Genomic DNA, 27,199 nt, shown 5'->3' with positions numbered 1-27,199 from the left:
CACAATGGATGTTCTTCACTTGGTTAAACCACTACCCTTGCCTCCAGCACCTCATTGTTTACTGCAAGTTCTTATCTGGTCAAAGTCACACCAGCTGAACCTTTGTCCTGTAACCTTAAATGTAACTCTTTCCCTACCTGTTCATACTTTCTCACTTAGAAAAACATCTCCAAATAAACCTGTAGTCTCAGATCACAGTCAACCACTGCTCAAGATGAGGCTGTTTTATGCTCACCTCACACACACCACACAGCCCGTATGCTTTGTTCTGACTATGAAGGAAGACTGGAGTAGGTTGTAGTCAAATAGCAGTCAAGGGAGACAAATAAACTCTTGAGGCTTCAGGCAATTGCTGTTCTTTATCTACATGGAATTCGTCACAAGTTATTGTCAACAATGTTTCAATTTGCTGCAACTATGATTGGTGCTTTTCAGTTCTGCTGCACTCTTGCATGGCAGAATGCCCTTTTTTTCTGATTAGATTACTTACAGTATGGAAACAGGCCCTTTGGCCCAACAAGTCCACACTGACCCTCCAAACAGCAATTCCACTACACCTAACACTACAGGCAATTTAGTATGGCCAATTCACTTAACCTGCGTATTTTTAGACTGTGGGAGGAAAATGGAGCACCCAGAGGAAACCCACGCAGACATGTGAAGAATGTGCATACTCCACGCAGACAGTTGCCGGAGGAGGGAATGGAACCCGGGTCTCTGGCACTATGAAACAGCACTGCTAACCACTGTGCCAACGTGCCGCCCATTGCTGAATAATGAATGGTGATGGTATTTGGATTTCTCAAATTAGTCTGTTCCTTCATCCTCTACTGACTGATGCAGGAAACAGGGCAGCACTGTGGCTCAATGGTTAGCACTGCTACCTCACAGCACCAGGGACCCGAGTTTGATTCCCTCTCGGGCGACTGCCTGTGTGGAGTTTGCACATTCTCCCAGTGTCTGCATGGGTTTTCTCCAGGTGCTCCGGTTTCCTCCCTCAATTCAAACATGTGCCGGTCAGATAAATTGCCTAAAGTGCATGAGTCAAGGGTAAATATAGGGTAGGGGAATGGGTCAGTGTGGGTAACTCTTCAGAGGGTCAGTGTGGACTTGTTGGGCCAAAGGGTCAGTTTCCACACTATAGGGAATCCAGTCTAATCTCGAAACATGATGTAACCAGTTCCTAGCAGTATATTCTGTGAATCTGAGAAAATTATTTAGGTGATGAACATGTTATGTAAAAAACTTGAAAGTCAGTGATTTTGAACTTTAGATTTAAATATAAAAGCTATAAATATTTCATGAAATTAAACAAATGTTGTGCACACATGCTGGTGCATATATGGAGGCACTTTAAGTGATTTCCACGCAAGTGGTTTATTGCAGTGTTAAATGGCACAAAATGAAAGCCTAGCTGGGATACTCTAATCGAGATGTAAAATTCCAGCTTGTACCATAACTTCTTGGGGTCATGGATCTTGAATCCATTTGATCTTTTCATAATCAAGAAGAAAACATCGAATTAGTTCCTCATGTTACCATAGAATGCTGTAGCAGAGTCAAAAATTTTCTTCGAGTGTTACAAATATACAGCGTGGAAATAGACTTTTTGGTCATACCCATGTACGCCAACCAGGTATCCTAAATTAATCTAGTCCCATTTGCTAGCACTGGGCCAATAACCCTCTAAACCCTTCTGTACATATACCCATCCAGGTGCCTTTTGAGTGTTAAAGCCTCTGCCACTTTCTTTGGCAGCTCATTCCATTGATGCAGAGGGTGGTGTATGTAAAGATTGCCCCTTAGGTCCCTTTTAAATCTTTCCCCTCCCACCCTAAACCTAGGTCTTCTAGTTCTGGACTCCCCCATCCTAGGGAAAAGACTTTGTTTATTTACCCTATCAATGTATCTCATGATTTTATAAACCTCTATAAGGTCACCCCTCAGTCTCTGATGCTCCAGGGAAAACAGCCGCAGTCTATTCAGCCTCTCCCTATAGCTCAAACCCTCCAATCCTGGCAACATCCTTGTAAATCTTTTCTGAACCCTTTCAAGTTTCACTACATCCTTCCTACAGCAGGGAGACCAGAATTGCACACTATTCCAAAAGCAGCCTAACCAATGTCCTATACAGTCACACCAATGACCTCCCAATTCCTGTACTTCGTGCACTGACCAATAAAGAAAAGCATATCAATCAACAACTTCTTCATCCCATCTACCTGCAACTCTACTTTCAAGGAACCTGCACTTCAGCAACATTCCCCAGGATCTTACCATAAAGTGTACACATCCTGTCCTGATTCGAGTTTTCAAATTGCATCACCTCACATTTATCTAAATTAAACTTCATCTGCCAGTCTGATCAAGCTTCTGCTGTACGGAGGTAACCTTTTTCCTATCCACTATGCGTCCAATTTTGGTGTAATTTGCAAACTTCTTAACTGTACCTACAGTCACTTTCAAATCATTTATATAAATGACAGAAAGCAGGTGGACCCAGCACTGACCCTTGTCGCATACCATTGGTCACAGGCTTCCAGTCCAAAAAGCAATCCTCCACTGCCACCCTCTTTTCTACCTTCGAGCCAGTTCTGTCTCCAAATGGCTAGTTCTCTCTGTATTCCACATGATCTAACCTTGCTAACTAGTCTATTATGAGGAACCTCATCAAATGCCTTACTGAAGTCCATACAGATCACGTCCACATAGATCATGTCCACTGCTCTGCCCTCATCAATCTTCTTTTGTTGCTTCTTCAAAAAACTCAATCAAGTTAGTGAGACCTGATTTCTCAAGCACAAAGCCACGCTGACTATCTTTAAAATCAGTTCTTGCATCGTAAATCCTATCCCTCAGGATTCCTTCCAACAACTTGCCCACCATCAATATCAGACTCACTGGTCTATAGTTCCCTAGCTTTTCCTTACCATGTTTCTTAAATAGTGGCACCACAATAGCCAACCTCCAGTCTTTCAGCACATTACCCATGACTATTGATGATACAAGTATCTCAGCAAGGCACCTGGCAATCACTTTCTTTGCTTCTCAGAGTTCTAGCGTACATTTGATCAGATCCTGGGGATTTATCCACCTTTATGTGTCTTAAGACACCCAGTACCACCACCTCTGTAATAAGGACATTTTTCAAGATGTTGCCATCGCTTGTAATGCTTTTCTTACAAAAACAGTTTAAAAAAGTTTGTGGAGGTCATTTATCATTTATGACTATAAAGTGATGGAGTCCTACAACATGGAGAGAGGCTCTTTGACAGTCCATAAATCTAGATTAGAGTGGTGCTGGAAAAGCACTGGAGGTCAAGCAGCATCCGAGGAGCAGGAAAATTGACGTTTCAGGCAAAAGCCCTTCATCATTTCTAATGAAGGCTTTTGCCCGAAACGTTGATTTTCCTGCTCCTCAGATGCTGCCTGACCTGCTGTACTTTTCCAGCACCACTGTAATCTAGACTCTGGTTTCTAGCATCTGCAGTCCTTGTTTTTACCTCTTTGAACAGTCCATGCCGACCAAAATGTCCATCCACTCTAACCCCACTTCCCTGCACTTGGCCCATATCCATCTAAACCTTCCCTATCCATGTATTTGCCCAAATGCCTTTTCAATGTTGTTAACGCACTCACCTCAACCACTTCCACTAGCAGATCATTCTATGTGCATACCACCTTCAGTGTAAAATGTTGCCGCTCAGGTTCATTTTATTCCTTCTCCTCTAATCCTAAACTGATGCCCTCTAGTCTCGATTCCCCAACCATAGGAATAAGACTGAATGCATTCACCGTATCCAAGCCTCTCATGATCTTATACACTTCCCTAAGATCGCCCCTCAATCTCCTATGCTCGAAAGAATGAAGTCCTTGCTTGTCCAACCCCTTCCTATAACTCATACCGTTGAGTCCAGGAAACATCCTTGTAAATTTCTTCTGCACTCTTTCAACTTAATACCACTCTTCCTATAGCAAGGTGACCAAATATTCCAAATGCAGCCACACCAAAGTCCTGTACAACTGCAACATAAAGCTTCTCAACTTCTAAACTCAATGCCTTGACCGATGAAGGCCAGTGTGCCAAAAATCTTTTTCATTGCCCTTCTACCTGTGACTCCACATTCAGAGAACTATGCACCTGAACTGCAAGATCCCTCTGTTCCACCACATGAGGCCCCACCATTCACCAAGAAACTCCTACTTTGATTTGAGTTTCCAAAATGCAAGACTTTAAACTCCATTTGCCATTTCTTGGCCCACTTCCCCAGCTGATAAACTCCTGCTACAATTTCTGATACCACCTATTTTGGTGTCATCTGCAAACTTTCTAATCATGTCTTGTACATTCTCATTTAAACCATTAATATAGATAACAGATAGTAATGGATCAGCACCGACTTCTGAGGCACACCAATAGTCACACGCCTCCAGTTTCACAAGCAACCTTCCAGTATTACCCTCAGCTTCCTACCATCAAACCAATTGTGTATCCAAAGGAGAATATGTATAAGGTATGAGCAGGTACAGAAAGAGTTAAGTTTTGAATTGCATGACAAAGGCTCAGCTAGCACAACTTTGACCATATAAGAACTTGCAGTAAACAAGGCAAAGGTAGTTGTTTAATGACGTAAAAGAACATCCACTGTATCATGTCAGTTAACAAGATGACAGGCATATATTGTGTAATGCCAGATGGCTTAAGTTTTACTGTTGATGCTCACCGATAGTAACAGTCACCTAATCAATATAGATGTTACTATATTCGGATGCTGTTACCTGTAAGTGACTATATAATTCCTCAAGAATCTGTTGTTCGAGAGAAGGCAAAGAACTCATGTCTCTGTGCACATGGGCAATCGTTCACTCTCTCCGGACCTGGAAAGAAGATGAAGGCAAAGCCATACTGTGTCTCAATGTTTGCTTCAACTGATATGGGGATAGGGAAACGGGACAGCAATTTGACAGCTCCCCCTGGATTCCACACAATCTTGCCTTCCAGAGCAGCCTACTATGTAGAACCTGATCAAAGGCCTTACTGAAATCCATACATTCTATGCCTACAGCCCTGCCTTCATCAACCTTCCTAGCCACTTCAAAAAACTCTTAACAAATTTGTCACATATGATCTCCCAAGCACAAAGCCATGCTGACTACTCCTAATCAAACACTTTTTCCAAATGCATGTATATCTCATCTCAGAATCTTCTCAAGTAACTGGCTTACTGGTGTACAGTTTTTTCTTTGCAGCCTTTCTTGAATAAGGCACAACATTCACTACCCTCTAGTCTTCCGGGACCTCACCGGTGGCTAATGATGATGCAAAAATATCAGCTAAAGCCCCTGCAACTACTTCTCTAGCCTCTTGCAGTGTTCTTGGATATATCTGGTCAGAACCAGATTTATCCACCTGCACACCTTCTAATATGTCCAACACCTCCCTCTAAACTTGATATGGACTGTCCCCAAGACATGACCACTAACTTCCCCAAGTCTTCATATCTTTGTCCACTGTAAACTCAGAGGAGAAATATTCACTGAGGACTTCACCCATCTCCTGTGGTTCTAGACATACATGTCCACTTTGGTCATTGAGGGGCCCTATTCTCTCTCCAATTATTCCTTTCCCTTGAATATAAGCGTCGCTTTGGAATCATTGGGGATATATTATGGCCAGAAGTTGCTGAAGGTTGCCTTGCAGGATGCTTCAAGAGATGAAAATTTCCTACTCACACTTCAGCTCAAAAGACACTTGAAATTGTTTCATTATTAATTGCCACTTCAAGCAATGAGAGGAACACAGTATCTGAGACTATGGTGATCAATGGGACCGATGAACCGTCTCTTTAATCGATTAAATCAAAAAGATTGAGAAAGAAACTGAACGATAAAAGAAATAGGGTGAATTTGCAACAAACTAGTAAAGGAATAGAAATGAGGAGAGAAACAGATTTAAAAAATGAGAAAAATATCTCTAATAAAAATTTTACAATATGCAAAAATGAGATTCCATCCCCCTTGAGTCAGAACGGTTGAGTGGAACTCCAGTCCTAACTCATCAGCAGAAGGCTTAAATTTACATTCATGCAGGCCACCTACCAATTTTTTGGAATTCACCAGGAAATTGATAGTACAATTCATATTTGAAAGTTTAGTAACATAAATTGCAAAAAAAATTTGTTATTCACACCATTCCTTTTATCTATCTGCAATTTGCTAGATTTTCTTTCATTTTCCAGTAATGAGTATTACACCTTTAGAGGCACTTGCAAGCAAATTCTAGATCAATAACTGGAAGTTAGTGATTGACAGACAACAGCTGTTAATGTCTTAAATCTTTTCAGAAAAAAAAGAGAGAAAACCTGAACATAACTATTAATAAGCTAGCATAATGATTGATACTTCAATGGCAAGGACCTGGGAATTTATGCAATGTAGGAACAGTAGGGAGACCATGGGAGCACTGTCCACCAACTACAACATATCAAAACAGCTTTTTGCATTTATTTTCCAGAACCAGTGAACAAGATAGTGATTCCTGTGGTTTGGGGAATGTAGTAGTACAGGGACTTTTATAAATGTGACGCTGCAAAGTTTATCAAAAACATTAAAATCACTACTTTCTTCATAGAAAATTATCAAAGAAAACAGAATAATAGAACAATAATCTTTGTGATTTGAAAGAATATATACACGGGCGGCACAGTGGCTCAGTGGTTAACACTGCTGCCTCTCAGCACCAGGGACTCGGGTTCGATTTCAGCCTAGAGCGACTGTCTGTGTGGAGTTTGCTTGTTCTCCCTGTGTCTGTGTGGGTTTCCTCCAGATGCTCTGGTTTCCTCCCACTGTCCAAAGATGTGCAAGTTAGGCGAATTGGCCAAGTTAAATTGCCCTTAGTGTTCAGGGCTGTGTAGGTGAGATGCATTAATCAGGGGAAAATGTAGGGTAATGCGCCTGGGTGGGAAACTCTTCAGAGGATAGGTGTGGGTTTGTTGGGCGGTAGGCCTGTTTCCACACGGTAGGGATTCTAATTCTAATTCTAAAGATTCAGTTATAAGCAATAGGAAGAGTCAGGGCAGAATAATAGCTCTTAAGTACACTTGATTGCCAACTGTAATAATCTGCCTTTTGCATCTCCCTTCCACATTTAACTGACTTATGCTGATATACTTCCTTGTCACCCGGAGTATATGCAGCTTTGCAAATACAGTCAGTGTCATACAGCATGGCAACAAACCCTTGAGACTAACCAGTCCAGGTCAACCACCTGCCTGCACTTGGCCCACATCCTTCAAAACTTTTCCTATTCATGTATTATCCAAATGTCTTTCAAATGTTGTAACTGTACTCCGTGTCAAGATGTTGCTCATGTACTTTTTAAACTGTAGCTTCTCTCAATTTAAAAACAGATGCCCCCTAGTTTTGAACTCCCTCACCTAGAGGGAAAAGATCCCTGGTCATTCACCTTATTTATGCCCTTCACGATCTTATAAACCTCAAAACGATCAGCCCTCAACCAGTGAAGAAATCCCAGCCTATTTTTATATCTCAAACCCTCCATTCCCAGCAACATCCCAGTAAACGTTTTCTGAACTCTTGCTAATTTTATTACATCTTTCCTATAGTATGGTGTACACAACACTTCAAAAGTGGCCTCACCTATGCCCTGTACAACCTCAATATGATGTCCCAACTACTAGACTCAAAGCTCTGAGCAATGAAGGCAAGTGTGCTAAACACCTTCTTAACTACCTTCTATAAAGGTGATGTAAACTTCAAAGAGTTACGTAACGGAACCCCTAGGTCTCTCTGTTCCAAAACACAACCCAGGGCCTTACCACTAATCGTATAAGTCCTGTCCTTGTTTGTATTACAAAAAATGCAATACCTCACATTTTCCAAATTAAACTCTTTATGCCAAACCTCAGCAGAATTCTTTACTGCAAAGGTGTGTCCAGGCTGAGTCATTAAGTATGTTCAAGGCCAAGATAGAAAGATTTGGGGAAATGTAGATTTTAGATTATAAGGAATCCTTTATTTTATTTTAATAGTCTAGCACTAGACCATCATCTCCCCTCAGTTTCAACACCACTCCTTGATACCTTCAGCTGGCATTCAACTGCACTCTTGGAGGTGGTTTGCTTGGCTTTCCAATACCAAACGAGTGGAATTACTTCACTTAAGAGTTAGCTTATTAACATGGGGACCATCGCAGACAATCCCTGGACTCTGCTTGCAGGACACTCTCATGTACCCACTCACTGCACTGACTGTGAGCAGTCAGAGTCCTGGCTAATTCCTTCCTTCCTTCCTCTCCACTCCCTTTCAAGCCTGCAGTCACAGAGATCAATTTTAGGACTGTCCCCACATACCACCACGAGACAGGGACCTTCCTGGTCAACAGTTGTGCATAGGAATTTCTCACTCTTTGGTTTAGACACAGGATGGAATAGTTCAAGCATCTAAAGCAATATCTCTCCTTTGTTTTAACTGGAACTTCAACTATTGGCCTGGGGGTTTGTTAGCATTGAAACTTAAATGGCATTTGGATGATCTTTCAAAGCGACTATGAGGAAATAAAATAAACTGATATACCAATGTCAAAGTGGGATTTGTTATATGATATCATTTAGAGAATGAACAGCACTCTTCAATAAAAGCTTCTGTTTTTGCATTCCTAATATAGAAGAATTGCATCATACGCATGTAGATCAGAATAGGAAGACTACACAGCTTACTTGGCTTCTCACCCATTAAAACAAATGGGTAAAAATTAAATAACAGGTGTATTATCCTTTGCTTCCAAAATTCCACTAAATGATAATTTATGCCAAATATAACAGTCAGTAATTACCCCTATTGGTTAATAATGATTACTGGGGAACAGCATAAGTAGTAATTATTCATTGTGCTATGAGTTCAATATAACATCAACATGTAGCATTGAATCTTTTTAAAAGCAGTGTTTGAAAATTGCTGCAAACCAAGCAAACCACTTTGGAGATCAGGGATGGCAATCTGAATCAATAAACTCCGAAGTAAATAAAAACTGGAAAGGTTTTCTAAAATAATACTACTACTAGTGGCATAGTACTTAGTTTAAAATAGAAATAGTTACAAATCTATTTAATAAAGCTTGATATTTTCAGAAGGTCATAAGATTTTGTTGTCTCTCATCTCTTATCTAAAGTTGCAAGACAGAAGCAACATTTTTTGAGCAACTCGAACAAGTGAAACATTTTTTTTCCAGATTTTCAATAGATTCTGGAAAGGTTACATCAGACTTATAAGTAGACAATATCTGCTATGTTCAAGGGTGGGAGGCAGAAGATCAGAAACTATAGGCCTATTTGCTTGACATCTGTTATGGGGAACATGTAAGAATCAATCATTAGTAAAGTTAGAGGTCAGCACTTAATCTTAAGGTAATTGGAAAGAAGGATGGTCTTGAGAAGGGGAAGTCATGCTTCACAAAATTTATTGGAGCGCTTTGTAGGAGTAACAAGTGCTGTGGATAAAGAGAAGCCCATAAGTGGACTGTACTTGAATTTCAGAAAACATTTAACAAGATGCCATGTCAATTGTTATTGCAAAAAGTGTCGGGGTTGACATATCAGTGTAGACAGAAAATTACCTGGCTAGCAGAAAACTGTTCACATAAGAGAGCCTTTTTCTGATTGATAAGATGTGACAAGAAGAGTCCTCAGGAGTCTATGTTGGGCCTCAGCTTTTCATGATTTATATCAATGATTTAGATGAGGGAAGAGAAAGCATGGTAAGTAAATTTGCAGAGGTAGGAAATTATGTTGTGAAGTGTACATAAGGTGGTTGCAGACTGATATAGATAGGTAGAATGAATGGGCAAAAAATAAATCTGATGTATGGCATATAATGTGAAAAAATGTGAAGCAGTAAGATTTTAAAAAAGCATGATTTGGAGATGCTGGTGTTGGACTGGGGTGTACAAAGTTAAAAATCACACAATACCAGGTTATAGTCCAACAGGTTTAATTGGAAGCACACTAGCTTTCGGAGCGACGCTCCTTCATCAGGTGATTATGGAGGGCTCGATCGTAACATAGAATTTATAGCAAAAATTTGCAGTGTGATGTAACTGAAATTATACATTGAAAAATTGATTGTCTGTTAAGCCTTTCATCTGTTAGAATACAGGGATAGTTTCACTTCTTTCATGTGTAAATCACAAAACCCTTCTTTTTAAAGTTGCATTCTCGGGTTAGCTGCTAACAATGGTGATAGCTAAACAATATTTTGAAGGTGTTAGCCCCCTGTGTTCTCTGTCTATGACCTGATATTTAGATTGATTCTGCAGTTTTTGAGCTCAGTTCTACATGAATGCATGCAGTTTTTAAGCAAATTGCAATATAACTCTACAATACAAATTCAACACACAAAATGTATGTGTGCACGTGGGTCTTTGTCTGTGGGTGTCTATCTGTCTGGGGTGGGGGTTGTGAATGTGAGAAATGTGCGCGTGCGTAGTGGGTGCAAAGTGTCTTAATTCTGCGTGGGGGTGCATGTGTGAGTGTGGGAGTGTGTGTGGGTGTCTGTGTGTGCGTCTGTGTGTACCTGTGTCTGTGTGTATGTGAGAGAGTGTGTGTGTGTCTGTGTCTGTGTCTGTGTCTGTGTCTGTGTCTGTGTGTATATATAGTGCAATGGTGATCACCTGTAATGCGACATGAACCCAAGATCCCGGTTGAGGCCCTCCCTATGGGTACCGAACTTAGCTATCAGCCTCTGCTCAACCACTTTCCTCTGCTGCATGTCCCAAAGTCCACCTTGGAGGATGGTCACCCGAAGGTCCAAGGCTGAATGTCCTGGACCACTGAAGTGTTCCCCAACTGGGAGGGAACCCTCCTGTCTGTTGATTGTTGTGCAGTGTCCATTCATCCGTTGTTGTAGCCTTTGCTCGGTTCCCCAATGTACCATGCCTCCGGGCATCCTTGCCTGCAACGTATAAAATAGACAACGTTGGCTGAATCACATGAGTATCTGCCATGTACAAGATGGGAGGTGTTCCCACGTGTAATAGAGGTATCTATGTCCACAATCTGACACGTCTTGCAGCGTCCACTGTGACAGGGTTGTATGGAGTTGTCCTGAGAGCCGGGCAGTTTGCTACGAACAATGATCTGTTTGAGGTTTGGCGATTGTTTAAAGGCAAGTAGTGGTGGTGTGGGGAAGGTCTTGGTGAGGTGCTCATCCTCATTGATAGTGTGTTGCAGGTCACAAAGAACATGGTGTAATTTTTCAGCCCCTGAGAAGTACTGAACAATGAAGGGTACCCTGTCAGTTGCAGCACGTGTCTGTCTCCTGAGGAGGTCATTACGGTTCCTTGCTGTGGCACGTCGGAACTGGCGGTCGATGAGTTGAATGGGGTATGATGCTCTTGTGAGGGCATCTTTGAGTGCTCCCAGGTGTCCGTCACGTTCCTCCTCATCTTAGCAGATCCGGTGTATGCGTAGAACTTGTCCATGGGGAATGGCTGTTTTAATATGTTTTGGATGGAAGCTGGAGAAGTGTAGCATTGGGAGGTTGTCTGTGGGTTTGCGGTAGAGCGTGGTGCTGAGGTGTCCGTCCTTGATGGAGACGCACGCGTTCAAGAATGAGACAGACAGTCGAGAGTAGTCCATGCTGAGTTTGATGGTGGGATGAAACTTGTTGATGTCACTGTGTAGTTTTATCAGTGACTCCTCGCTATGGGTCCGGAGGAAGAAAATGTCATCAATGTACCTGAGAAGCAGAATGATCTAGGTATAATAGTGCGTGAGTCACAAAAAAACAGTATGCAAGTACAGCAAAGAATCAAGAATGCCAATGGAATTATTGCAAGGCAGCGAACATAAAAGAATGTTATCCTTCAGTTATGCAGGGCATAGGAGAAAATGCAACTCCAGCACTGTGTGCCATGTTCTTATTTAGAGGATGTAAATGCATTGAAAGGACATGAGCGGAGGATTATCAGATATCTAGAAAGAATTGACTGTTATGGAGGAAAGGTTAGAACATAGAACAGTACAGCACAGAACAGGCTCTTCAGCCCACGATGTTGTGCCGAACAGATTCCTTTCGTTTCCATTGCTGTTTAGATGAGCCGAGTGGCGAATTGATTGAAGTCTATCAGTTTTGACAAGATGAATATAGATGGAGAGACAAGAATATTTCCTTTTGTAGGCGAGTACAGGGGAGCACCACTTTAAAATTAGGAGTTGACCTTTTAGTATAAAGTACTAGCTTTTCTTTTAAGAAAGTGTTGATTGTGCAACTTTGAAACCCTTGGCCTCAGAAGGCATTGGAGGTGCCTTCACTTCCTATATTCAAAATGTTGAATATTTTTAAGGCGTAGATAAATTCTTGTTAGGCAAGGGAATCAGGGTTTATCAGCTTAGATGGGATGTGGAAGTTGAAGCAAACCAACCAGACATGATCTTATTGATGGCGCAACAGGCATGAAAGGTCAACTGGCCTACTTCTGACCCTAACTTTTTATGTTCCGAAGTGCACAATTAATCCTCTGGCCACACAAGCTACACATTTTGAGACGTCTGTTTTGGGACAAAGATCACTCCAAATGTTTAAATCCTAATACTAAATAGTGAGAATGTAGCACTTCTTATAGTCAAAATTTCAATAAATTTAAGAATCTCTTTCCAAAGATACCTGCTGCATTTTCCCAGTATTTGGTTTTTATTTCAGATTTCCAACATCTGCAGCATTTTTGCTCATATTTAAGTTCGCAAAGACGAGGTCCTGAACAAGAATGTTCAATATACAAAGCAGAGAGCAATACCCTTGATTCAAATGCATTGAAAATTGAGGAAAAAGTAGCTCACTGCCATCTAAAGCTATTTCGTAAGAAAAGAGTGAGATCACTTAAAAGAGAACCATAACGATATGTCAGTTAAATTAATTGATATTGTGATAAGTAAAACTTTGGGTCTCTTCATTAATAAGGCAAGTAATCTTGTTATTTTTACAGAATACTATAAAACAAAGTATTGCAAACATCATTGCAAAATCAAAGTGGCAAAAAGTGCTTTCAACAGATGACAGTCAATACAAAATAATATGAAGAAAATAAAAGCAGCTAACAATATCAATACATTGTTGTATACAATGAAAAGCAATTAAGGCGAGAATTGGTATTGCTTTATGACAACTGAACAGTGAATTTAAAGATCATTAAAATTCTCATTCGTGCATACAATATCAATGGGAAATGCCTCTCAATGTCATTAAACAAGAGGAAAGGAAGTGACTCTTACCTGAAGAGTGCAAGGCTCAGTGACCACACCACCAAGGGCTTCCTCAACTCAAACTTTGCCCGCTGTTTCATCAAGTGACGACCACCAAATATAAATGCTGCGTACAGAGCTGAATACAAGAAAGACTTTTTCCTGAAAATAACACAAACAATTGCTGTTAGTGCACTTACAAGAAACAGGTTGAAACAGCAGAGCTTAAACATCCTTTGCCTATAAATACCAATATACCCTCAAAAGATCCCTGACTTAAAACAAACTGTACATGCCTCATTACTCAACTTAGTGCAAAAAAGGCAATTTCAAAAGTTGTATTGTACTGAGGACAGATTGCAATCTTCACTATCCAAAGTAAAAATTGTTGTCATCTGTGAACATTTTTTTTAAACACGCAATATAAATGACAATGATATATCATTGTCCACATGTAAATATACTGGATGCTCTTAGGCTACCAATCTGTAGATACTTGATAAGCCTGCATCTTCATAGAATGAAACCTTTACCCTGCCATCTCAAGGTGAGGTGGCAACTACCTTCACCTCCATACTGCACTTGCTAATTCCTCTGAAAGAAAAAGGTGGTCATGCTTCATGCAGTGAATGACAGTCAGCTTCTTAGTTTAGGCAACCCGAAATTTCATATTCCCTTCTTAGTATACTTCCCAGTCAACCTCAGTGCCTTTGATCTTCCCCAAATTCCAAACCAACTCATTTATTTGACTGTTCATCTTCAGACTTCATCCCAAATCTGAGAAATATCAAATTAATCATGCCAGACACAGTAAAGCATTGTTTTCTTTGATACCCTTCCTTCACCTCATCAGAAGCAGGGTGACTGCTGATGACCCACCCTCGTACAATACCCCTTTCAATCCCATGTCTATTATCTCTCTCCAACCCCCCATATGTTGCGATACCTCCTTAATAATTATTAACCCCTTGTATCCAAATATGTTGCCTCTACACAATCGAGTTCCAGCTTTCCTCTCAAAGCCTCCTTGGCATACTAATGCATGCAGACCTATTGCCAATCATTAGCAAGATTCTAATTTTGTCAGTCAGAAATTGATTAGAAAAATCAGATAGCTTGCTCGTCATCAAGAATCTGATTGTCAATCTCAACCTATTTTTCCAACTTTCTGGCCAGGGCCCAGATCGTTTGGGGTCTGGAAAGATCCTACTCTTGGCGCAAGTCATGCTACAAGCTCAGATTCAGAAGGACAGTCTTGAAATTTGTGATACTGGAGATTTTCGGCAGGATAGTGGTACATGAATATGGTGACTAATTGCTGTAGCTGAGCATAAGTAACCTGGGGATGTATGTTCAAAGCCTCAGTGGGAAGTTGCAAAACCTAACAATCTGGCAGTATTATTCAACTGTATATAAGTTACAGATAAATAATGTAACTCCATTATTCAGCAGATTTTAATACAATCAGCAGGCTTTATTCAAAATCACATTGTCGTACATACACAATGATTAAACACCTTTTTTAAAAAAATAGCAAAATTACTGGAGACCATTAGGTATGCTGGATCAGTCATGCTTTCAAGCTACAATTTACCTGTATTTTTTCATCCAAAGGCAAATGCCCCACCTCAGATACTAAAAGCTTAAATTTATGTAGGCAGATGTACAAAAACAGCGTAGCATTGAATCCCCCGGTATTTTAATTAATATAGGAATACACACAAGGAGCTGCTGTCGTCACTGGTGCATGGTTTAACGTTTCATACTTTGTGCTCCATTTATCAATAATCAAATTTCAAACAAAAGTCGATCATAGTCAACTCAATGGAACTGATGCAGTTTCCTTGCCGATAAATTGCACATTGCACCACTTCACAAAAATTGTCTAGTTTAAGACTCTGTTTACATTGGAAACAACATAGTACAAATTATAAAATTTTCATACTTTTCTAAAAAAGATACTTACACAACTTGCTAATTTAAAAGCATTATTCTAAAGGTTGTCATTCTGGTACAAGAAGTTTTATTGTTGTAAAATCTGAAAGCTACAATATCAGGGCGAAATATAGAGGAACATTGCCATAAGAACCATTTCTGAGGCATTTCTATCGCACTTCCTAAAATTGACAGAGTCAGTCTTCGATACAGGCATACTAATCTGGGGAGCAGGCCTGAAGGGTGCTAGCTAGATCATTGAAGCTAGAGTTTTAGATTGGTGCTTGCGTGTCTATGTTTTTGTGGTGGGGTGCTACTGAAGGGAGGTTTTAGATACATAGAAAATAGGAGCATGAGTACGCTATTCAGCTCTTTGAGACTGCTCCACTATTCAATATCATCACAGCTGATCATCCACCTCAATAACCTGTTTCCGCTTGTTCCCCATTGCCTTTGATCCCTTTAGCCCTAATAACTACATTATGGCTAACTCCTTTGTGAAAACATTCAACATTTTGACATTATTCAATTTTTTCTGGGTGAAGAAATTTCCCATCTCAGCCCTATGTAGTCTACCTGTCTTTAAACGGTGACATGGAAAATCGGTTAGCTTAGTTAGCTAGATGGCTCATTTGTAAAGCAGAGTAATGCAAACAATTTCCACACTGGCTGAGATTACCAAGAAGGACACTCCTTCTCAAACTCTCCCTTACCTGAAGCATGGTAACCCTCTGGTTAAACCACCACTAGTTCTCTGTCTGTCTCTCCATTTGAACTATGATCCTTGGTTCTGAGCTCTCCAGTCATCAGAAACATCCCTCCTGCATTTATCCTGTCTAGTCCTGTTAGGGGCTCTCTAGGTTTCTAGGAGATTCCTCACTCTTTTCTCTAGGCTCCAGTGAATATGTAGTCTTAAAAATGAATTGGGTCTTTCTTTGTACATCAGTCCAACCATGCAGTTTGGTAAACATTCATCACACTCCTTGCAATACTAGACCATTTCCCTCAGGAAAGTAGGATCTAAACTATGCAAAACACTCTGGGTTTCCTTCGGGTGCTCCGGTTTCCTCCCACAATCCAAGGATGTGCAGGTTAGGGGAATTGGCCATGCTAAATTGCTCGCAGTGTTAGGTGTAGGGGAATGGGTCTAGGTGGGTTGCTATTCGCAAGGTCGGTGTGGACTTGTTGGGCTGAAGGGCATGTTTCCACACTGTAGGGAATCTAATCTAATCTAATGTGGTCTCACTCAGGCCCAGTACAATGGCAAGATATCCTTGCTGCTGTTCTCAAACCCTCATTATGAAGGTCAACATACCACATGCTTTCTTCATCACCTGTTGATCCTGTGTGCTTACTTTCAGTGACTAGTGTCCAACGACAGCCAGGTCTTAGTGCACCTCCCACTTTCCTAATCTAAATCACCATTCAGATAATAATCTGCCTTCCTGATTTTGCTCCCAAGGTGGAAAACCTCACATTTATCTACATTACAACGCATTGCAATATCTGCCATGCATTGCTTACTCAATGGGTCCGAATCTCACAGAAGCAGCACTGCATCATTCCTCTCACCCAGCTTTTAGTCACACGCAGATATTACATTTAGTTCGCTTGTCTAAATCATCACTAAATATTGTGAATAGATTAGATTCCCTGCAGTATGGAAACAGGCCCTTCTGCCCAACCAGTCCATACCAACCCTCTGAAGAGTAACCCACCCAGACCCATTTGCCTCTGACTAATGGACCTAGCACTATGGACAATTTAGCATGGCCAATTCACTTGATCTGCACATCTTTGGACTGTGGGAGGAAACCGGAGCACCAGAAGGAAGCCCAAGCAGACACGGGGAGAAAGTGCAAACCACACAGACAGTCATCAGAGGCTGGAATTGAACCTCGGACCCTGGTACTATGAGGCTGGGGCCCAAGCACTGAATCCTGTAGTACCCCACTAGTCACCATATAGAGTCATAGAGATGTACAACATGGAAACAGAGCCTTCGGTCCAACCCATTCATGCCAACCAGATATTCCAACCCAATCTAGTCCCACATGCCAGAACCCAACCCATATCCCTCCACACCCATCCTGTTCATATACCCATCCAAATGCTTCTTAAATGTTGTAATTGTACCAGCCTCCACCACTTCCTCTGGCAGCTCATTCCATACACGTACCAGCCTCGGTGTAAAAACGGTGTCCCTAGGTCTCTTACATCTTTCCCCTCAAACCCTAAACCTATGCCCTCTACTTGTGGACTCGCTGACCCCAGGGAAAAGACTGCCTATTTACCCTCAATTTTGAAGGTCACCCCTCAGACACTCCAGGGAAAACGGCCCCAGCGTGTTCAGCCTCTCCCTATAGCTCAAATCTTCCAACCTGGCAACATGCTTGTAAATTTTTTCTGGACCCTTTCAAGTTTCACAACATCTTTCCGATAGGAAGGAGACCAGATTTGTATGCAATATTCCAACAGTGGCCTAACCAATGACCTGTACAGCCGCAACATGACTTTCCAACCCCTGTACTCAATACTCTGACCAATAAAAAGAAAGCATACCAAACGCCGCCTTCACTATCTTATCTACCTGTGACTCCATTTGCAAGGAGCTATGAACCTGCACTGCAAGGTCTCTTTGTTCAGCAACACTCCCTAGGACCTTACCATTAAGTATATAAGACATGCTAAGATTTGCTTTCCCAGAATGCAGCACCTTGCATTTATCTGAATTAAACTCCATCTGCCATTTCTCTGCCCATTGGCCCATCTGGTTAAGATTATGTTGTAATCTGAGGTAACCCTCTTCACTGTCCACTACACCTCCAATTTTGGTGTCATCTGCAAACTTACTAACTGTACCTCGTTCATCACTTGTCAGTTTCCCATTTGCCAACCAGTTTGCTGTCCATGTCAGTACACTACCACAATCCCATACACCTTTAACTTTACATCCTAAACTCTTATGTGGGACCTTACTGAAAGCCTTTTGAAAGTCCAAGAAAACCACACCTACTGGCTTCCGCCTCATTTATCTCTACTAGGCAAATTCTCAAAAACAATTCCAGTAAATTTGTAAAACTTGATTACCCTTTAATAAAGCAATGCTCACTCTGTTTAATCTTGTCATGAATTTATAAGTGTTCTGCTTTAATATTTTTATAATGGGGTCTAGTTCTTTACCAGACTAAGCAGCCTACAATTTTATTTTCTTGCAAGCTCCTGTTTTAATTTGAGAAATTACATTCCTTCTTTATGGTCATTTAAGCGGGCATTGGATAGGCATTTGGAAGTTATTGGGCTAGTATAGGTTAGGTAGGATTCGGTCGGCGCAACATCGAGGGCCGAAGGGCCTGTACTGCGCTGTATCCTTCTATGTTCTATGTACATTAGTTGTTTTTCAATCCATAAGAACTGTTCTGGAATTTACAGAATTTTGGAAGATGGCCACCAATGCATCCACCATCTCTAGGACCACTTCCTTAAGTACTTTAGAATTATCGAGCCCTGGGGAATTTAATCAACCTTGAATCCTATCGAGTTCCCCAACACAATTTCGCTACTTCAGTCCCTCATTCTCACTCGACCGCATGGTCACCTACATGTTTGGGATGTTATTTGCGTTGTCCTTTGTGAAGGCAGAACCTATGTATTTAATCTGTTTCCTATTCTAATTTCCCATGTTTCTGACTGTAGGGGACTGTAGATTTGTCTTCAAAAATCTTCTCTTCATATACCTATGGAAGCTTGTACGGTCAGAATGTATGTTTCTCCCCTAAGCATACTCTATTGTCCCCCCTTGCAATCAATCCCTTTGTCCTGCTTTGCTGAAATCTAAACCACTTCCAATCCTCAAATCTGTTTCCTTTTTGTTTGGCAAATTACCATGCCACTTCCTTGGATCTATTACTATCCTTTACTTTGCATGCTAGTCAAGACCAGGCCACCTTTCCTGTTTTACTTTTGAGCCAGATAGGAATGAACAATTGTTGCTGTTCCTCCATGCGCTCTTTAAATATTTTGCATTGTCTACCCACATCATCCCTTTAAGCAATGTTGCTCAATTTACCAGATGAGCTGACACCTCATTCTATTGCACCTCCCCTTAATTAAATTCAGGACCCTATTCTCAGAATTAATTATACCACTTTAATGAAGAATTTTATTAATTTATCACTCTTCTCAAGGAGCCTTCCACAGCTAGATTGTCAATTGTTGTGTCATAGGAAAGAATAACTGGTCTACAAATGGCCAGTTCTGTCATTGGTTTCTTAATGTATTGATCCACAAAACCATCTTTGCATACTCTAGGAATTCTTCTACAGCATTGTTAAATTTAGATTTTTGCCATCTATATGCAAATTAAAAGGCACACACTTGTATCTTTATCGCGAGTGTCTTCAATTCCATGTTTCATGGCTTTCCCAATATTACCACTATATTTTGGGTGAGTTGATGCACATGCACATTCTCCATTACAATTTATTGCCGCTTGGTTTTTCGACCATACTGATTACACCTCCACCAAACTAACATTCACTGCTGTGTTAAATGTCCTTATTAACCATCAATGCTACCTCATTTCCTTTTTGTTAGTCCTTCCTAAAAAGTGGACATTTAGTTCATATCTCTGGTCACCCTGCAGCCACATCTCCACATCCCAATATTGTACTTTTTTATGTCATTTGTGCAATTAATTTATCCACTTTATTGCAAATTCTCATTGCATTAAAACACGTGGTTGAAAGGTTCATTCTTTCATCATTTGTAATCCTGTTTGCATTATTTTATGCTGTGTCCCTGTTCGATTCCTATCCTTGAATTCTCTGCCTATCATTTTTCTTATTTCTTCTTATTCTGTGTTTTGTGTTTGCCCATTGTTTCCCTCTCTTCTGTCTCCCTGTATAAAACATCCACTGCTGTTTTAGTTTAAACCCTTCTCAGCCGCATGAGCAGATATTCCACCTAGGACATCAGTTCCCGTTCCTGCCCAAATGCTACCCGCGCCCCCATATTTAGCACCCCTCCATTTCCAGTTACTAGTCTGGTTTCATCCTCCCCAGTATAAACTGCCCATATCCCTCAACTACCCAGAGTCATCCACCTCTTCATCTTTGCCCAGACTCTTTTATTTTTATCCCTGATCAGATTCCCGTAAACTCTCCAACACATGTAAGCAAGAAAATCACAATACCACTGATAAAACTTCAACAAGCTGTACTTATGGTAACCAATGAACTGGTTTTAATTGTACATCTTGAAACTTAATTTAACATTAACTGCAAATATTTGCTCAGTGGGAGGTAGCCCATAAAGGAGTGTACAAATAAATACCATTATCAGCAGTTAATGGCTGTCAAGCCTACAAGTTACAATGTGACCTTCAACAAATCATGACCAGAACAAAGGAAATATAGTGCTAACAATATTTCTCAGATGTCCTTCCATTCAATAGAGAGATGGAAAGGTCTATATCAAAGGGCCTTTATTTTTACATTTGAAAATTATTTTGTAAATTCCAGATCAATTTTATTTTATCTAACACCCTTTATAACCATAAAGTCCCAAAGCTGTTGAAACTTACAAAATCTAGCAGCTAGCTTTCATGTTGTGGCACAGTGGCTCAGTGGTTAGCATTGCGGCCTCACAGCACCAGGGACCCAGGTTTGACTCCAGCATGGGTGACAGTCTGTGTGGATTTTGTGTGTTCTCCACGCCTGTGTGTTGCTGCCGCATGCTCCAGTTTCCTCCCATAGACCAATGAAGTCACAAAGATGTACAGGTTAGCTGGATTGATTATGCTAAATTGCTCCATAGTGTCCAGGGATATGCAGACAAGATGGATTAGCCATGGTAAATGCAGTCATGGGGATAGGATGGGGGCTGTGTCTGAGTGGGATACTCGTCAGAGGGTTAGTGCAGACTTGAAAGGCAAAATGGCCTCTTTTCACAATGTAGGGATTCCATAACTCATTGAATCTTAGAAGAACGAGGGACAACCTTACTGTTTCTTATTGAAACTGATTCTTAGGGGGCTTGACAAGGAGGGTGTGGAGAGCTTGTGGGAAAGTCTAGAACCAGAGGACATAATCTCAGAATAACAGGTTTCTCAGTTAAGAAACAGTTGAAGAAGAATTCTCTCTCTCAGATGGTAGTGAAACTGTGGAATTCTTTACTGCAGAGGACTGTAGAACTTAGTTCATTAAGTATATTAAAGGCAGAGATAGATTTTTAAATCAGTAAGGGAATCAAGGGAAATGCAGAAAAGGCTGCAAAGTGGTGTTGAAAATTATCACATCAGCCATAATCTGATTGAATTGTGAGGCAAGGTCGCTGAACTGAGTAGCCTACTTCTGCTTGTATAATTTAATGATCCAATAAAACAAAATATAAACTGAAGTATTTTTAGATAGATTTTCAGAACTTCATTTAGTAATCACTTAAATGTGGTATAGAATATGGGAAATATTAAACAATTGCGATAATACTTAACACAGTTCTTCAAATTATAATTTCTTTGTAAATTTTCCATTATTATAAAGCATTTGTTTCAAAAATTTGGGAATCAGATAATCACATAAGAATTTGTAAAAGGCTTTTGATTTTGTTGGGGGTGACCTGGGATGTAAATCTCTTTTTAAACTCTGCACAAAGATTGTGTCTTTACCATGGAAGAGATACATCAAGTAATCTTTCACTTGGTCTAATTTGTTCTTTCATTTCTGCAATGTGGAAAAAACAGCATAAGAATTAGGGGCAGGAATATGCCATCTGGTAAATGATGGCCCATTATCTGTGACCACCAATTATGGGAGTCCTTGTATTGCACAGTTTTTCTATCATCGCTACCATGTTTGACAATTCTTTGCACATCCAACCACTTTGAATGGGCACTTACAATGAATAAGACTGAGTACTTGAAAGGATCTATGTAGTCGATGTGTAATCAATATGCACCATTCCCATGGATGTGGAGGAGCTGCTGGCAGTAACTTTTGTCCTAGTTGGCACCCTAAGCAGAATCCCACCAACACAGCTGTCTGTATCCAAACCAGGCCACCAGACAAATTCTTGCCAACATCTTCATTTTGAAGAACCGTGGATGAATTCAGTGGAGTTGACGGTGTATCCAGTGGTAACCTTTGCTCGGGACAATCACTCTGCTTCTAATAATAATATGCCGTCATCTACTGTGATCTGGTCACTTCAGGTTCAAAAAGGTTTGAATTTGCATTGTGACCATGCTTTGGTTTCCCCATCCCCATCAGTGTTTCGGCTTTGCCAGGACCGGGGAACTTTGAGCCTAAAGTCTGCTATTGTCAGCTATTACTGGAAGTGTGTCCAGAAAATTTAAAACTATTACAGACTCTTCCAGTGGTGGTACCGCTGGTGCTGGATCCGCCATCCAAATTTGCTACTTGGCCTCCCAGATGGTGTTCCAACTTGCAATCATATGCAATTAGTATCAGAGCCTACCATTGAATCTAGCCTGAATCGATGGGTGGCAGAGTCTTGTCCTGAGTAGGCATGTAAGGGTTTGTGGTCGGTTATTATTACAAACCAACATCTGTAAAAACGTATTAGTGGAACTTCTTGACCCTAAATATGACTGCCAAACCTTCCTTCTCTATCTGGGTATATTTACATGCCGCATTAGCCGAAGTCCTGGATGCATATACCATTCAGTGCTCCTCTCCATTAGGCTATGAGCTAATACTACCCCAACGCCACACAGAGGGGCATCACAGGTCTTGCTTGGAATCAGTGCACAAAACAGGACGATAACTGTTTCGTCACTTCCCTGAAAGCTGTGGCTTGGCTATGCGACTATTTACAAAGCTGACCTCATTGAGAAGTTGATGCAAAAGGTGCCAGGATGGAGGCCAGGTTATGTCTGAACTTTTCATAATTCACCAGCCTTAAGCTCCCAGTAAAGATATGGGAGCTGTGGCACTTTTGATCACTCTCATGTTATCTTCCAATGTGTGTAACCCATTCTTGTTGTCTGTAGCCCAATTAACCCGAGGAACATATATTTCTTCCTTAGGCGCACACCTGCTTGAGACAAACACATCCAAGTGCTATGTCCAAGTTCTCCAAGTGCTCCTTATTGGTCTTCCCTGTTATTAGCAGGTCATCCAGATAAATGACGACCTAGGGTAGACCTAGCAAAACATTCTCCATCGTCTACTGAAAAATGGTTGACAATACCCCAAATGACACTCTCATATATTGGTACAAACCCTTATGGGTATTAATTGTAGAATACTTCTGAGAATCTTCTTCTGAATACAATTGCAAATATGCACGGCTCATGCCGAGCTTTGTGAAGGACAGCCCAACTGCCAGCTTTGCACATAAGTCCTCTGTACAAGGGATTTGGTATTTATCCAGCTGCAAAGAGTGATTTTCCCATTGAGCTTTACAATCAGTACGACTGGTGGTGCCCATTCTGTAAACTGGAATAGTTTGCTGATTCATTCACTTTCCAGCCTTCTGATTGTTGTCTCTACTTTTGCCCATAAAGCAAATGACATTAGGCATGCCTTGCTGAATTGTAGAATTGCTTTCTGGTCGACATGCAAGGTGAACTTGGCTCCTCTGATAGTCCCTACACATTCCTGAGGAACATCCATATATTTAATTCACTCAGGCAGCCATTTTCTAATTGAAAAATGTTCAGTCAATCTAGGTGAATCTTTCTCAACCAATTTCACCCCATCAAGCATGGGCCCGAGCTTTTATTACAATCACTGGTGACTGAACCAGCTGTTCTCTTAAGAGATGGGAACCCAAGTTGACTCTTAATCTGTAAAAGGTTCCCCAGTGTAGGTTCTCAGTCTGCTGAGTTCTTGCGCAAACCTAAAGATTTTGTTAAAGACTGGTTTTCTGACTGAAATGACTGCACCGGTATCAACCTCTATTGGAACAGTGTGACCATTTAACCACACATTTATTTTGTGTGGTTCTGATTTGATTGTTGCTAAGCAACTTAACTTCTCCAATCCAGATGCACGTGGACTTTCCAGAGCGTGCTTCCTCCTAGATACCGGCCTATGAGTTCTCTTACTTAATTTAGACCTAGTATGACTCTTTTGTTGTCGAGTCCTCATAGTGGCTTGCTGGCCCAGATCTTAAAGAAAATTTTAACAGTTTAGCCAAAGTTTGGCTTTGTTTTGAGGCTTTACTGTGAGTTGACGGAATCATTCAGTTAAGGATACATGCTGAGTTTAGCTATTTAATTGTCTCCACTCAAGTGGTGTTCTCCAAGCTCAGTCACTCATCGGAATAGCGTGCAACAAGTATGTTCCACTTGCCACATTTTCCAATGATAAAGATAGCTATCGTGCATGTTTGAAGTCCATTTGAGCTTCACCTTTGCACTGTTACATAATTAATTTCACATATCTAATGATGTCTCAGCATCTCATTAAGGGTTAAACCAAAGTCACATACCTCTGCCAGCCACCGTAACCTAGTCCCGATACGGATTCCCTTGGATCTCGAATTGACAAGTAAAAACAACAATATCTCAGAATTAAAAGTGGCTTGGGGTGCAATATTCCTTAACTAAATCAGTCAACTCTTGAAAGGTTTTAGCCTCGTGTCTCAGGTAAAGTTAAGCTCCTAATCACCGAAAAAGTTGCAGGTCCACAAGCTGTCAGGGGAATTATGCACTGCTTTTCACCTGCCCTAATGTCATTTGCCTAGAAAAAATAATGCATTCTTTCCCCACACTAGTCCCAGTCTTTGACAGCAGAGTCAAACACAAGCATCTCAAATAATGGCCAGAAATACTTACCCTAAATCAAAGGGTTTCTTCAGGAGCATGTTTTCCTCTTGTTGCCAATGAAATAACTCCAGAGGGGCTAGTATCCCATTACCACTTCATCCTTTATTTACAGGTGATAAGTCCTTAACATTGAGAGCTGGTTCTGAGGGAGCTGAACAAAATGTCAGAATGTATAACAGTCCTCTTCATCTGTCAGCCAGATTAACAGCCTCAATCTGGGAACTCATTCTCAGGTCCACCTGGCTGACCTTATTACAATCACTAATCAATATTATTGTCTCTAATATAGCGGAGGTCATAAATTAGACACAGTTGGCATTTGTTCTTAATCTGTTTTAGAAGTGCCAATTTGTCATTTTGTGGCACCCAGCAGTTTGTATTTCAAAAGACAGCACTTTAGGTAAAAAATTATTGCTGATTCCTGACCTAAGCTGACACTACAGGAGCCATTCACTAATGGAGGAGATATATTTTTGAAGAGAGATTAAATAGAAGCACTGCCGTCCCATCTGGCAGACAAAAAAAAATTGTATTATTTGAAGTTAGAGAGATTATCCTATGCTTTGTTCAATATTCAGCCATCAGGCAACTTTAAAATAAATTGTTCATCTACTCAGGTAGGGCAGTGCTTTACCCAAACCCCACTGCGTTCCCATCAGTAGAATTCAAAGTGGAGCAGGAAAATTCATACTTGTCCTTCCTACCCAACTGCCAATGGAGGCCTTAAGTGGCCAACCAAAGCCCACTCAAAAGATTCAACCTACCACCACTTAAGATTAATCCAGCTGCAAATGGGCTCGTCATCATTTGACATGCCAGGCAGGTCATCTTGTCCATGAAGTACCTGATTGAGAATCTGCACATGCAGCCTGGGGTCATCCACTGACATCCACCAAACACCTCCCACCTTATCTTGGCTTCCAAAATTATCTTTTCGCATGACCCTTACTCCAGAAACTATCCACATACCCTGCCCAAAATTCATTGTCTGTTAATTTTCTGTGCAATCCTGGGTGGTTTTCCCAATAGCAGCCTCGACATATTCCATGGTGTTACAGAGCCTCTGATTGGCTGCAGTTCTCAGGACAGAACATCTGCCTTCAGGTGAAGGCACTCCGTGGCCTTATCAATGCCCGATTGGCATTAGATTCACTGGACTTCCCTGGAAAAGGTAGTATTGATCTTTCTAGGTGACTAAGAAGAACACCGCTGCTTCTACAAGACACTGTGCCCTTTTTTAGATGGAATATGTATAGTGCATTTAGCTCAAACATTTGCAATATGCAGTAAAGTCTAGTTATTCTTGATCTTAGAGTGTTTCATAAACCTATGAAGCTCTACTGGTCCTTTAAAATATAGTCAAGAGCAACAAAAGCAAAACGTGTTTGAAAAACAGTGGGCAGTCAGCATCTGTGAAAATAACTGACAAGTTCATATTTCAACTCTAACTTTAATTGAAAATGCAGCTTTCACATCAACTGAAAAGGTTCATTTGTCAGCTTTCCTCACCACTGTATTTAGACTCAGTACGTGCAATTATTACTGTTGTGATTTAAAAATTCAACAATACACCATTTGCTTTCAGTTTTAAGTAATTCAAACTGTCAGTAAACAGGTGAAGAGAAGAAGCTAGAAACGCATGTCGAAAGCAACTTCAAACTGTGCACATTTGTCTGAACATAAGGAACTGTATCAATAGATTAATGTAACTGATTGCCAATGTCAGAGAAGAATGTCGCAGGCCTCATCATCCATTTTGTAGACTGAACCTATGTTGGAAGCATCTTGTTCAACATTTTATCCCTGTTGCAGAACACTCAGGCAAGGTGCCAATTAAGGAAAACTAATGCTCATTAAATGCCTATTAACAGCCCAAGTGACCTCATCAATATTCAAATTCCTAATTTATCAAGCGCACCAAACAAACCAGAAGTCAAGAAATCTCAACGTGAAAATCAGAACAGGTATCTGATAACTTAAGCTTACCACTGATTGTAAATAGTTTCCATGTTGCTTAGCCTCAAACAAGCTCAGTGCATGATTCACGAGCACCAACCCCACACATCTTGTACATAGGCATTGGATCTGACTATTACCAACCCCTCACAGCCATCATGCCATCTCTGTGATATATTTGTAGGCTGCTTAGGAAGCACTGACTTACTTTGCAGGACATACCAGCAACAAACATGGAAAGAATGCTGCAAGGACAGCT

General features: G+C 40.8%; 1 protein-coding gene across 1 annotated transcript in view; it reads right to left on the bottom strand.

Annotated features, from left to right (window-relative positions):
• The window catches only part of LOC132816760 (elongation of very long chain fatty acids protein 6-like), a 110,990-nt gene that overhangs the window by 25,704 nt on the left and 58,087 nt on the right, over positions 1-27,199 (bottom strand). Inside the window, exon 2 of the mRNA XM_060826684.1 lies at positions 13,287-13,418. Coding sequence (XP_060682667.1) covers positions 13,287-13,418 — 132 coding nt within the window. The remainder of the gene's footprint in view (positions 1-13,286; positions 13,419-27,199) is intronic.

Source organism: Hemiscyllium ocellatum, chromosome 1, assembly GCF_020745735.1.
Source record: "Hemiscyllium ocellatum isolate sHemOce1 chromosome 1, sHemOce1.pat.X.cur, whole genome shotgun sequence".
In the NCBI taxonomy this organism is placed as follows: Eukaryota; Metazoa; Chordata; class Chondrichthyes; order Orectolobiformes; family Hemiscylliidae; genus Hemiscyllium; species Hemiscyllium ocellatum.
Note: the sequence above shows the minus strand (reverse complement) of the source record. Positions and strands in the feature narration are given on the sequence as shown.